Source organism: Solanum stenotomum, chromosome 5 (assembly GCF_019186545.1).
Source record: "Solanum stenotomum isolate F172 chromosome 5, ASM1918654v1, whole genome shotgun sequence".
Taxonomy (NCBI): Eukaryota; Viridiplantae; Streptophyta; class Magnoliopsida; order Solanales; family Solanaceae; genus Solanum; species Solanum stenotomum.
In genome coordinates this window covers 5620329-5632119 of record NC_064286.1, presented here as the reverse complement: position 1 = coordinate 5632119, position 11791 = coordinate 5620329, and the positions used below count along the sequence as shown (strand labels likewise).

Here is an 11791-nt window from a genome sequence, read left to right as displayed (position 1 = left end):
TTGGGTTTTCAATCTATGCATAGGTCAATAAAACGTTTTCAAAGGTTTATATATGATGAATTATGAATGGATTGTTGAATTAATAATGAATTATGGTGAATTTCTCCCATGAACCCATGTTTTCCTCAAAATCCTAAGTTGTGAATTGTGATTGAGAATTGATTGATCATGAAAGTATGTTGAATTGTTTATGTTTATATTGGATTAGTTATTGAATCATGTCAATTCTCTTATCTAATGTAGTATTCTAGATGTTTGGGTTGATATTGATTCATAGCCTTGGAAGGTAATTTCATGAAGGATCTATGTATGATCATGATGTGAAGTATATGCGTGTGATCTTAATGAAAGTATTATGATCATGTTTAGAATATAATTGTGTTATTATTGAAAGCATATTCTCAATTAACACTCATGAATGATGATGATAAAATGTGAAGGTTTCTATAATGTGATATTACATCTTGAATTGGTAGGCTTATGCATCATTTTCTTGTATAAATGAAAGTAATGTGGATTGATGTATCTTGAATTGGTAGGCTTAAGGCATCTTTTCTTGTATTGATGAATGTGGTCTTGATTGAAGTACCTTGAAGTGGTAGGCTTAGACATTATCTTCTTGTGTAATGAATGTGTCTTGACTTAATGAATATATGAATCGATAGGCCAATGACATTCCTTTCATAAATGACTAATGAATGTGTTCTAAGGCTAAGTTTTGAATCGATAGGCCAATGACATTCCTTTCATAATGAGCCAATAAACTAATGTAATGATGACTCTTGAATCGATAGACCTATGACATTCCTTTCCTAAAGAGTCAATGAACGAATGTACTGATAAACCATGAATCGATAGGCTTATGACTTTCCTTTCACGAGGATTCAATGAGCTATCTTAATAATGTACCATGAATCGATAAGCTTATGGCGTTCCTTTCATGTGTAATAATGCACCTTGGGTCGATAGGCCTATGGCATTCCTCTCAAGTGTAATAATGTTAATGTGAATGAACTACTCTATGGTTATGGAGGCTAAGCACCGAGTGGATATGGTAAGATGGAAACTCTCCCAACGTTAGGTTAGGATTCCAATGAACATCTTCTTGTTCCATAACTATGTGTCCACATAAAATACTAGCTAGTGGATCCACTTAAGCTAAAATGTTACCGGTCCTACCTTATGCAAGTAGACCAACCCTTACGATGTGGGATAGTACATCGAATTCCATGTTAAGCTCACATGATCTATGTCGGTTAAACGCTTATTCCCATTATGTGAGATGTGCACTATGGTTCTGGAGAAGTTCTATGAAGTGTAGGTAGTATGGGATGCCATTTATGCATTGCACGAGTAGGCTTTGAGAGGGCTATAGTGAGTTCTCTAATGTCTTTATGACTAATGAATGAATGTGCTCTTAAGGAAGCTAATGAAAAATGTTGACTTAATGCTTAAATGAGATGATGCATACTTTACTTGGATTGTATTATGAGTTACTTTCTTTGTCATGACTTATGAAATGTTTATGATCCTTATGTATGAGTATTGTTTGAAGATGAATAGGAAGAATGGTAAGTTCACTTTTGGTGGCCTTAATGTNCGGGACCGGTCGCTCTTCCCCTGCTCATCCTACTAATAGCACGTATAACCTCCTCGATCCTAAAACACCTGCAATACCCAAAGTCCCGAAGTCTTTCCGAGTTTGCCAACTCACCCAACACAATGTCTCCGCCCCCTTTGCGAGCCTATAGTGATGAAATGACTTGTATGTTGATTATACTTGTATCTTATGCCTCTTATACTTATGTTCATGAAGTTTTTCTCAAAATTGGCATATGCATGGTTTTCAACCAAAATGTCCGTTTTAAGCATGATTTTTGCATGGCTATCATACTTAGTACATTAAATGTGCTAACCCATATTTCTTCTATTTTTCTACATAGTGTAGGTTCTGGCAAGTGAGTTGAGTTCTTCTAGTTGAAGCTTGGATGGAGTTCTTCCAAGACTTGTGGTATGTCCTCATGGCTTCTAGGACAAATACTTTTGATGTTTCATGTCTTTCATTGTAATAGACTCTTTTTAGACTTTTATTGTAAAGGGTTGTGACCCTACTTTTGATTTGAAGATTGTTTTTAGATGGTCATGTGAGACTAGTAGATTTCCGTTGTTTTAAATGATGTTTTTTCTATTGTATGGATTTAAAGAAAAGCTTCAATTCCGTACCATTTTCCTTATATCGAATGTTATGAATGTTATGAGGCTTGTATAAGGCTTTTCGGAGTCTTGTACGCCGTGTCACTTTCGGGGTGTAGACTTGGATCGTGACATACTATCTTTTGTACTCTACTATTTATATCCTTGATTTTATTCAGATTTTCTGGAAATTGTTTTGCCACTAAAAGCCAAGAGATTTCTTTCTTCTCAGCGTATGAGTAGAAGTAATGCAAAAAAGAAAATCATTTCTTTCAATCCTTAGATTAGTTTGACAGCTACCATTAGTCCTAGGTTTTTTCTTAGTTTTGCAAACTCTTGCAAAGTCGATTGGATCAAAGATGTCAGGCTTTATATGGATATTTTATATTCAATAGTATAGAAATAGATTAAGCACAAAAATATTCTTATACTAGTACTTATCTCTACGTTTTTTCTTCGAAAGTAAGGGTAAGCTCATTGGTGTTTGATTCTTCACTTGGCCATAACGAAGAATAGAAAATTATTAATGTACCATCTCCCTTTGATTTCAGTAGAGGCAATAAATTTAATTTATTCAACTAAGAATTCGAAATTATTCATGTACCATCTCCCTTTGATTTCAATCGGGGCAATAAAATTAATTTGTTCAACTCACTACACGAATACAACTCAGAAACATATCAAGGAAATTGAAGTGAAATCAAAACATACCTATGAAGCTAATCTCATGAAAAACATTGTTATCGAAAATAAAGGGAAAACGAGAGATAAAAACAGGTGAAAGATGAGAATGAAAGAAGAGAAAAACGCTACGAGTTTACATACCTTGACCTTGAAGGCCTGCAACATGAAAGCAATGAGAATTTGTTCGTTTTGGGATTCTTTTGTATCAAGTTGAGCCCGCTGCAAAAATTTGTAGATCAAAATATTTATATCAATATAAATTTAGATATAAAATCAAGTTATGCAACATAAGTTGTATAGACCTAATTCGTTTCGTATAAATTTAAAGAATTTTTGCTTCGTTTGGCATAAGTTTGATTTACCTAGCTAGACACAAGTTATGTAAGAATTAAGTTCTATAACATGACATAACTTGTCTCGTTCAACATAAGTTGTGTAAGAATCAAGTTATACAATACGTTATAACTTGTGCAAATTGTAATACAAAAATATAAATTTATTTTGAGCAAAAAAGCATTTGTTATATTTGCATTAATAATATTTTTGACCACTTATTTTTAGTTAAAGTGTTGAAGGTCAAAAACTAAAGAGGTAAAATTCAAAACCCACAACAAAATAAGAATATTTATGTGAATGACAAGAGGATATTTCAAAGTTTGAACCGTTATTTGAACATGTATTTCACCTGAATATATGTTGAAGCTTTATAGAAGAAGAAAAAAAAAGAAATGTTTCAATTTTCAAGTGAAAATTAACATAATATATAATCAAATAGATTATAAAAATGTCCAAAATGGTTTTTATTTAAAGATTTTAGTACTACAAAAAACAATTTGTCTTGACCAATCTTCCAACAAATTCTTTTTGACTGTCTTATGGGAAACTGACTCAAGCATTCTCAAGTCTCAAACCTCTCTTCATGAATTTAGCCTAAAGATAGGGGTGTTAGAGAAAAAACTAACAAACACAGAAAATATGAGCTTTCCCAATATTGTAGCACAATTGGTAAAGGAGGAAAGGCACAAAACTATACTGAGAAAATAACATGTGCATAATTAGTTTACACTGTCAATCGATCGAGAAAAACACAAGTTGATCGTTTGAAGATCTTCTGGATGAATGCCAAGATCCATTGACGCTATTGAACAGGCAAGTACCCGTCTCGTTGTTTGGCATTTAGAGAATCCCTTTAACAAGAAACTGTCTAGATCTTTAACTGTGATGTTCCGAGCAGTAAAAGTTCTCGATCAAAGGTAACTCCAATCTTCAAGCAGATCAGTGTCCCTATTACTTTGCAACCATGTCTGGCTCAAGTACCTACTGTGAATCGACAAATACCTGCAGTTGATGCAGAATAGAATTATACGCACTTATTCCTCCTAAACACAATGTTAAAACAAAAAGGTAAATGAAAACTGTAATGAGAAGACATTCAACATTTTCTATACTTTTTCGAACATGATGTAACCAGTGAGTTCTATTTTGGGCTGCTGATTTTGGAATGCCAAGAGAAGAATGAATAGTTAAGGGTGTGCCATTGATCAATTTGAGTTTCATACTTAGTGTTTTAGGAACACTAGTTGCCAGCAGACAACATGTTCTTGTCAATACCATGTGGCAATGAGAGTAGACAGTGGTCTGGATCTATACTGAAGGTAGGTCGACAATGTGTGGACAATCATGTGTTAGAAGGGTGCAACCACATTCGACTATAAGAAAAGGTGTAATAGAAAGGGAATGAAATTGAAAAGAAGCATTCAACTGTTCTGTGAGCTGAAACTCACCTCCAACTCCAGTAAAGAATCATATGTTTTCTTCTCACGTGTGTCAAACACTGTAATGCCTGTGATTTTCTGTACCCCATGCTTCACAGCAATCAGATTCTACATGGGAAAGTGCACCAAAAATCAATTTTATGATGCAAGGAAATAACTGAATGATCAAATAAACGACTGAAAGATATATCCGATAAAAAAAAATAGCATTTGAGCTATCCATTTTACAAGAATAAATAGAGGATTATACTCACCAACTCGAATTCTGAAGAGCTAAGTGCTTCCACCTGTGCCAAATGCTGCAACCAAGAGAAGTTTAGAATAGACAAGAAAAAGATGCAGATGCAACCATATGCCAACAACTGTAAAGAGAAAAAATCAGATGAAATTAGACTCAAAGATGAAGTAAAAATTCTGATAGAGAATTGAACTTGTACATCAAAGTGCAAAATTAACATTATGACAACCACAGTGCTGAGCATGAGAGTCCGACAATTAGAAACAGAAGGAAATGCATGCACCAAACAAGAACTTCAACAAAATGAAAGTAATTTCATTAGATCATCAAATGAGAGAGGATAAAGCTAATCAGGATAGTGCAGAAGCCATTTCAGTGTCTCACCATTGTTAGAAGACCATTAACCATGATAGCCTTCTCATCAAGTGAGTCACTTTGTGACACCCAAACTTCAAAAGGGCCCAGCACCCTGTCTGTCTGGTTTGCAAGATTCAGACGTACCTACAGAGGCGCCCACAAAGACATCGGAATTCATGACAGACCAATCACAAGCAGAATATGAAAACTAGCAAATGCAATTCAAATGAACAAACTTTCTCACTCATTCCATAGATAAAAGGACTCTCGTAATAATCCCCAAAACACTAGTTTCAAACAGCAGTCAGCACTGTATAAGGAGAAATGGACTATTATTACTTTTTTAGACATAAACTCAGTCTTACCACGAAAGGTTTCTCCAGCATGATAATCGATGGCACTTCCACCGCTCTTAGCTCAATGTCTTTTTGAGGAATGGGCTGCAAGGTGTGAAACAAATACCTTAGGAGTGCATCAAAACTTCAATATTAGAAATCACTTCACTTACACTTCCAAGAATTTGTTGTGTCTGAAGGCGTCCGGGTTCACCCAAATTTGTACGCCAAGTTATCTGGAGTTTTCCCAAGACATTACTTCCCTCCACCTTCGGCAGTGGAGAGCCATCTGATGATAACTTCAATTGGTAGAGGAAATTATGGATCCCGCCCCCAGATCTTAAGAGAATAGGAGGCTTAAATACATCACTGGCAGATCAAATAGATCAGCAAAGTTTAGTCAAGGGAACAAAGATGACTGCTAAAATTAATTGGTAAACATGTCAAAATTTTAAACCAAAAAAAATGTTGCAATTCCCATGGTACAAGAGAGAATATCTATCAGTCAACCTCATTGGTTGTTTGCTCTCTGGATGGTGATCAACACCTCTTAGTATTGTAGCATTCCAATTCTGAGCTGGCTCAAAATCAACTTGGTCCATATAGAGATTAGATTTTGTATGATTCTCTATGCTAGCCTCCAAAAAAGTGGTTTCCTGGGATAGGAAAAAGGGTTTAGTGTCATGAACAGAAAAAGTATGAGAAATGCAGAAGCTGAGATCACTGCTTCTTGGTAAATGATTCTCAAGAGTCAAGATGGTTTGTACTGTTAAAATCAAATGTGATCTCACATGATCCTTTTAGCCATAAAAAGCTGCCAAGATGAGTTGATATAACTGACATTACATATAAGCAAATGATATCTAGGGGTCGCAATATGCAGATATTCCAAAGTGGCAAGTCAGATGTAGTATGCTGAATGTAACCACAATTTGGCCTTAACTGACACATCCCAACCAATGAAATTGAAATACTGAATGCAAAAACTGAATTTTCTTGACCCATTTTCTTTAGAATTTCAACATGAGAGTATGAATGCCAGATCATGAACTTACACTCAATGAGCTTGAACCAACCTACCTTAACAACGCGGACCTGCAGAAACAAACTAGCAGTTATTATCTTGAAAAAGTATGAACAGACTTGAGAAATAATAAAGATACCAAATATGAAATATATTAAAACAGCAGCAAAAAGAGTAAAAAGTAAAAACTGTTCCTTATACATTGAAAATAAAGCATATATAATCATGTCACATTAACCATGCAAACAGCTTGGATTTTTTTGATGTACCTTTGTTCTAACAGAAAGTGGATTCGCAACCATAAATTTGAAATATTGTGGAAGATATTTCCGCTCACCATCGTTGTCATTATAAAGAGCAGTGCAGACCAACCTAGAAAATGAAGTAATTGGATAAGTAAACTATCATATTGATAGAAAGTTACTATCAACATAGAACGCCAATTTTTATGATGAATCTTACGTGTGTGCACCAAGTTCTTTCACATCATGTTCCACAATGAAGTCATATCTACCTCCAGCACGTATTGATTCAACAGGTGATTTAGAAGTATCTAAAAGAAGTATCCTCTGCCTCTCTGTTTGGATTTCAGCCTGTAGAAAATTAAATATCACTTCTATAAAGTGGTTCTTAGGGTCAAGGACTCCAATTCCAAAGGTATGACAGTTTCTAGCTCATCCAACTTTGATGATATATGAGAAATAAGATATATGAAAAGTAAGATCCCAGTATTAACTTGACTCACAATCAGAGATTCTTGAGGTCTAAATCGGCAGATCTTATCTCACCTTTTTTTGACTTAACAATTCCTAAGCCTTTTATATTCACTTGACAATTACCTATGCAGCGCTTTAAACTAGACACATTGTAGCAAAATGATAGCATATCCACTAACAGAAACTGAAGCTTCATAATCGATGCTTAAGAGACATTCCAATGTTCATACACTCACAACATAAGACTCAATTGTGAGCATTGATCTAATTCATTTTCTTCAGTGTAAGATACATCCGGAACATACTTTCCAAATAAATGAAATTTTAACTAATGGCTTTTTATAAAGAACTTAGTTTAGCCACAAATGATCAATCAAGAGCATAAAGGTCACGGCTTATACAAAATGCCATAGCATGTTTCGTCTATATATCAACTCTGTCAAGAATGTCCTCTGTGTGTGCTTATTTCTAACTATGCAAATGTGACCCTAAGACCAGAAGATTGCTATCACATTGCTGTTCTCTATTTACTATTTTTCCCATGAAAGTTTCCATACCAGAAGCACACGCTTCTTGTAAGACGGTTCACTAAGTATAAAAAAAAAACTACTCCTATGGTTTTATTTGTGTTTTTTTTAACAGTTGGTAATATTGGTAAAATGCACAAAGTAACTCAAACAGGGTAAAACCACAAGCTTCATTTAAGACTTCGGAGAGAGCAGGAATTCAGCCGTGCCACCTGACAAATTTTATGACCTCAGTTGAAATTGTAAGAGAATCTTGCTTATCTACAGGTTGAATACATTCATAGAATCTCTAGCACTATTTACAGTAGCTCCTTATGTAATCAGCTAAGCAAGCAAATCACCTTGATGGTAACATCTCTAACTTCAAAATTGGAGCTGTTATTTATGCTTATATAACTGCAGAACGTCTCTCCCAAATATATTGCCCTGCAGATCATAAATTGAAAACAGGAAAAGAGCAATAATTAATCACAACAAATCCAGCATCTAAGCAGTGATTGCACATCTCCCATTATTTCTTGTTCGAATATATGTAGAAAATTTAAACAAAATTTTTGATAATATATACTCCATTTCAAAAAGAATAACGGATATCAGAGTACAAAGGCTCAAACCATTCAATCTCATTGCAATTTGAACATCACTTCTTTCAAATTTTAAAAATGAAATGTCCACATTTAAAAACTGCATAAACAGTAGTAATACTACTCCCTCCGTTTCAAAAAGAATGACCTCCTTTCTTTTTTAATCTGTTTCAAAAAATATGACCTCTTTCTTTTTTTGGTAACATTTTAATTTCAGTTTTCCACGTGGCATGTTTAAGACCACAAGATTAAAGGGCAATTTTGTACATTTTACATAACTTTAATTTAGGACCACAAGATTCAAAAGTCTTCTTTACTTTTTTAAACTCCGTGCCAAGTCAAACTAGACCATTCTTTGTGAAACGGAGGGAGTATAGGTTTCAACTTTTGTAATTTTAAATTATTACAAATTTACAAGAATCTATTGGACCTCCAAAAAGAAATACTACAACAACAACATACCCGGGGTGATCCCACAAGTGTTGGTGAGGAGGGTAGGATGTGTGCAGACCTTACCCCTACTTTTTGTGGGGGTAGAGAGGTTGTTTCCAATTGGCTCGAAAGAAAAGAGAAGAATTTGTAGCATGGTAACACAAAATATGACAACAAACTAACAAATACAAAGCAAATGAAGCAACAGATCATAATACACATTGAAGATAAGAAATTTACACGATTACTAAATAATACTAGTAATAAGGAGAAGCGGAGAGGAGGCTTAGCCCCCTTGCCTCTCTCACACGAAGTGCGACAACACTCGGCTACCTACAAACATTCTAGCCTAATCCTTGTCCTCTTTTCTATCTAGGGTCATGTCTGTAGTAAGTTGAAATTGCATCATGTTCTGTCTAATCACCTCCCCTTAGTTCTTCTTCGGCCTACCTCTACCTTTTCTAACTCATGTAATAGTCAGCCTCTCCCACTTCTTTACTGGCACATCCAAGCACCTCCTCCTCACATGCCTAAACTACTTCAGCCTCATTCCCCTCATCTTATCCACCATGGACCCCACTCCCACCTTACCATGTATAACTTCATTCTTAATCATATCTCTCCTAATATGCCCACACATCTATTTGAGCATCCTCATCTCCACTACATTCATCCTTTGAATGTGGGCGTTCTTGGTTGGCCAACACTCTGCCCCATACAACAATTGTGGTCCAACCGCCACTCGGTAGAATTGACCTTTAAGCCTTAGCAACACATTCTTATTACATAGTACCCCAAATGTGAGCCTTCATTCCACCCACCCTCTATAATACGATGCGCGGCATAATAATTAATCTTCTCGTCTCCTTGGATTATGGACCCAAGTAACTTGAAACTTCCTTTCTTGATTATGGATTTTGCATCGATCTTCAAACTGAACTTGCACTTCAGGCACTCAACTTTAGTCCTACTCAATCTGAAACCTTTAGATTCTAAGGCCTGTCATCAGGCTTCTAGCCACTCGTTAACTCTACCGCGTGTCTCGTCAATCAATAGTATGTCCTCTGCAAATAACATACACCATGACACCTACCTTTGAATATGTGGTGTCAATTCGTCGATCACTAAGGCAAATAAGAACGGACTAAGGGTTGATCCCTGGTGCAATCTCATCATGACTGAGAAGTAGTATACATTACGAAGTGCACTTCAAAAATAACACTACTAAAACCAATTGGACTATCCAAATAGTAATAGCCTTCTAAATTACAATAAAAGTAGGTACTGCACATCTTAAGAAGTGCACTCAGTGATTTTAAATCCAGATACAATGCAACAACGTTGTAGTTAGACAAAGAAAAATGAAGCTAACCCAAAGACTGATATCACAGTACAGGGCCAAACATCCAATTATATAGCAACTTGAACATCACTTCTTTCAATTTCTAAAAATTAAATGTCCACATTTTAAAACTGCATAAAAAGTAGCACTGTAAGTTACAATCATGTAACTAAAAATATTAACTACTCCTTATAGTATCTTACAAAAATAAGAAAGGAAGTAATGATTTTAAATCCAGATACTATGTGTAGCGACATTCACAAGAGCGTTTTCACTTTATTTCAAAAATCCAGCTTGGAGTTATTCCAAATTTGGAAAATTGCTCCAAACCTGTTTTTCAAATCCATCTTCGTAAATTCAAATAAAGTGTCCATCTATATTTGGAATCTATAGTCAAACCACTACTAAATCCAAAATACTAACATTTAAGATAGAGAAAGCAAAACGAAGCTAACCCAAAGGACTGAGGGAGCAGGAGGAGACCAGGGAGGCCAAGAGAATCAGAAGGATGCTGAAGAAGGAATCTATTCCGGTAAGAGAGATCCGATGGATCAGCCGAGGTGGTACTACCGTCAGCGGCGGTGGCGGAGACGGTGTCAGCGAGGAGTCGAGGGAGATGAGAAGCGGCGACGGGATCATCGAAGAGATCTTCACCGAACAACAGATCGGAAGGGTCAAATCGGACCGGAATTTCGACGTGCAGCGAAGGACGGCAGAGTCTCATGACCCGAAAGGCCAGAGAGTGTGGACCTTGCGTACTGCTCATCTTCATTGTTGCTGATTTCTATAGGGAACTTTTGCTATGGAGTGGAAGGAAGGGAAGTTGAAGTATATCAAATCAATTTTGAAATGTTAATAAAAATGTTGCCCAAAAAAAAAAAAAAAAATCACACTATAAAATTTTAAAAAATATTTTTTAAAAAAGTAGTTTGTGAAAAGAATTGTGATTATTTGGATGTTTAAACTTTAATGCAAGTATACTTGACTCTGATATAATGTCTTTAATTTAGAGTTGAAGTTTGACACAATGCCTTTAAATTTATTCATTTATGAGTCAAATTGACATAGAAAAAAAACAAGTGAGTTTTGTTGGTCATAAATATTCGGATGATATGTGAGCTAGCTAGCGGCGCATGATAAATATCTAGATTAGTCCATGGATTGTGATGGGTCATGTCGAGCTTTGTTTGAAGAACAAATTGTTGGGTGTGTGTAAATGAAAGTCTCACATATAAAGTAGAAAAGAAAAGTAAGGTATTTATAATGTGTTAGATACTATTAATAACGTGAGACATTTTGAAAAATATTGTACATGTTTAACTTAAACGAAAAAATATCACATTATGGGTGTGTTTGGTATGAAGGAAAATGTTTTCCTGGAAAACAAGTTGATTTTTGACTTATTTTCTCATGTTTGGTTGGTGAATAGAAAATATTTTTCGGAAAAGATTTTTAGTGTTTGATTTATGAATGAATTTTTATTTTTGAGAAATATCTTTTATTTTTACTAGGGTAGAAAAATAATTTTTGAAATTAAAAATATTTTTTAAAAACGAACTTAAATTTTTTTGGGGGTGGGGTGGG

The 11791-nt window shown here is 35.1% G+C and overlaps 1 protein-coding gene across 1 annotated transcript; it reads right to left on the bottom strand.

Annotated features, from left to right (window-relative positions):
* Positions 1 to 3883: 3883 nt before the first annotated feature.
* LOC125865456 (uncharacterized) lies at positions 3884 to 11031 on the bottom strand. Its single transcript, XM_049545653.1, has 12 exons — positions 10663 to 11031; positions 8191 to 8275; positions 7069 to 7199; positions 6876 to 6978; positions 6663 to 6677; positions 6093 to 6238; positions 5756 to 5951; positions 5613 to 5687; positions 5275 to 5391; positions 4907 to 4951; positions 4662 to 4760; positions 3884 to 4215 (listed from the first exon to the last, which is right to left on the bottom strand). The coding sequence occupies exons 1-12, from the start codon at positions 10977 to 10979 to the stop codon at positions 4195 to 4197; spliced, it is 1350 nt and encodes a 449-aa protein (XP_049401610.1). The 5' UTR covers positions 10980 to 11031; the 3' UTR covers positions 3884 to 4194.
* Positions 11032 to 11791: the final 760 nt, after the last annotated feature.

Coding starts and splice junctions, on each gene's coding strand:
- LOC125865456 (XM_049545653.1), bottom strand. CDS start 10,979: ATGAAGATGAGCAGTACGCAAGGTCCACACTCTCTGGCCTTTCGGGTC. Junction 5,952..6,092: donor GAGAGCAAACAACCAATGAG/GTTGACTGATAG, acceptor TTGATCTGCCAG/TGATGTATTTAAGCCTCCTA. Junction 5,688..5,755: donor CACAACAAATTCTTGGAAGT/GTAAGTGAAGTG, acceptor CACACCTTGCAG/CCCATTCCTCAAAAAGACAT.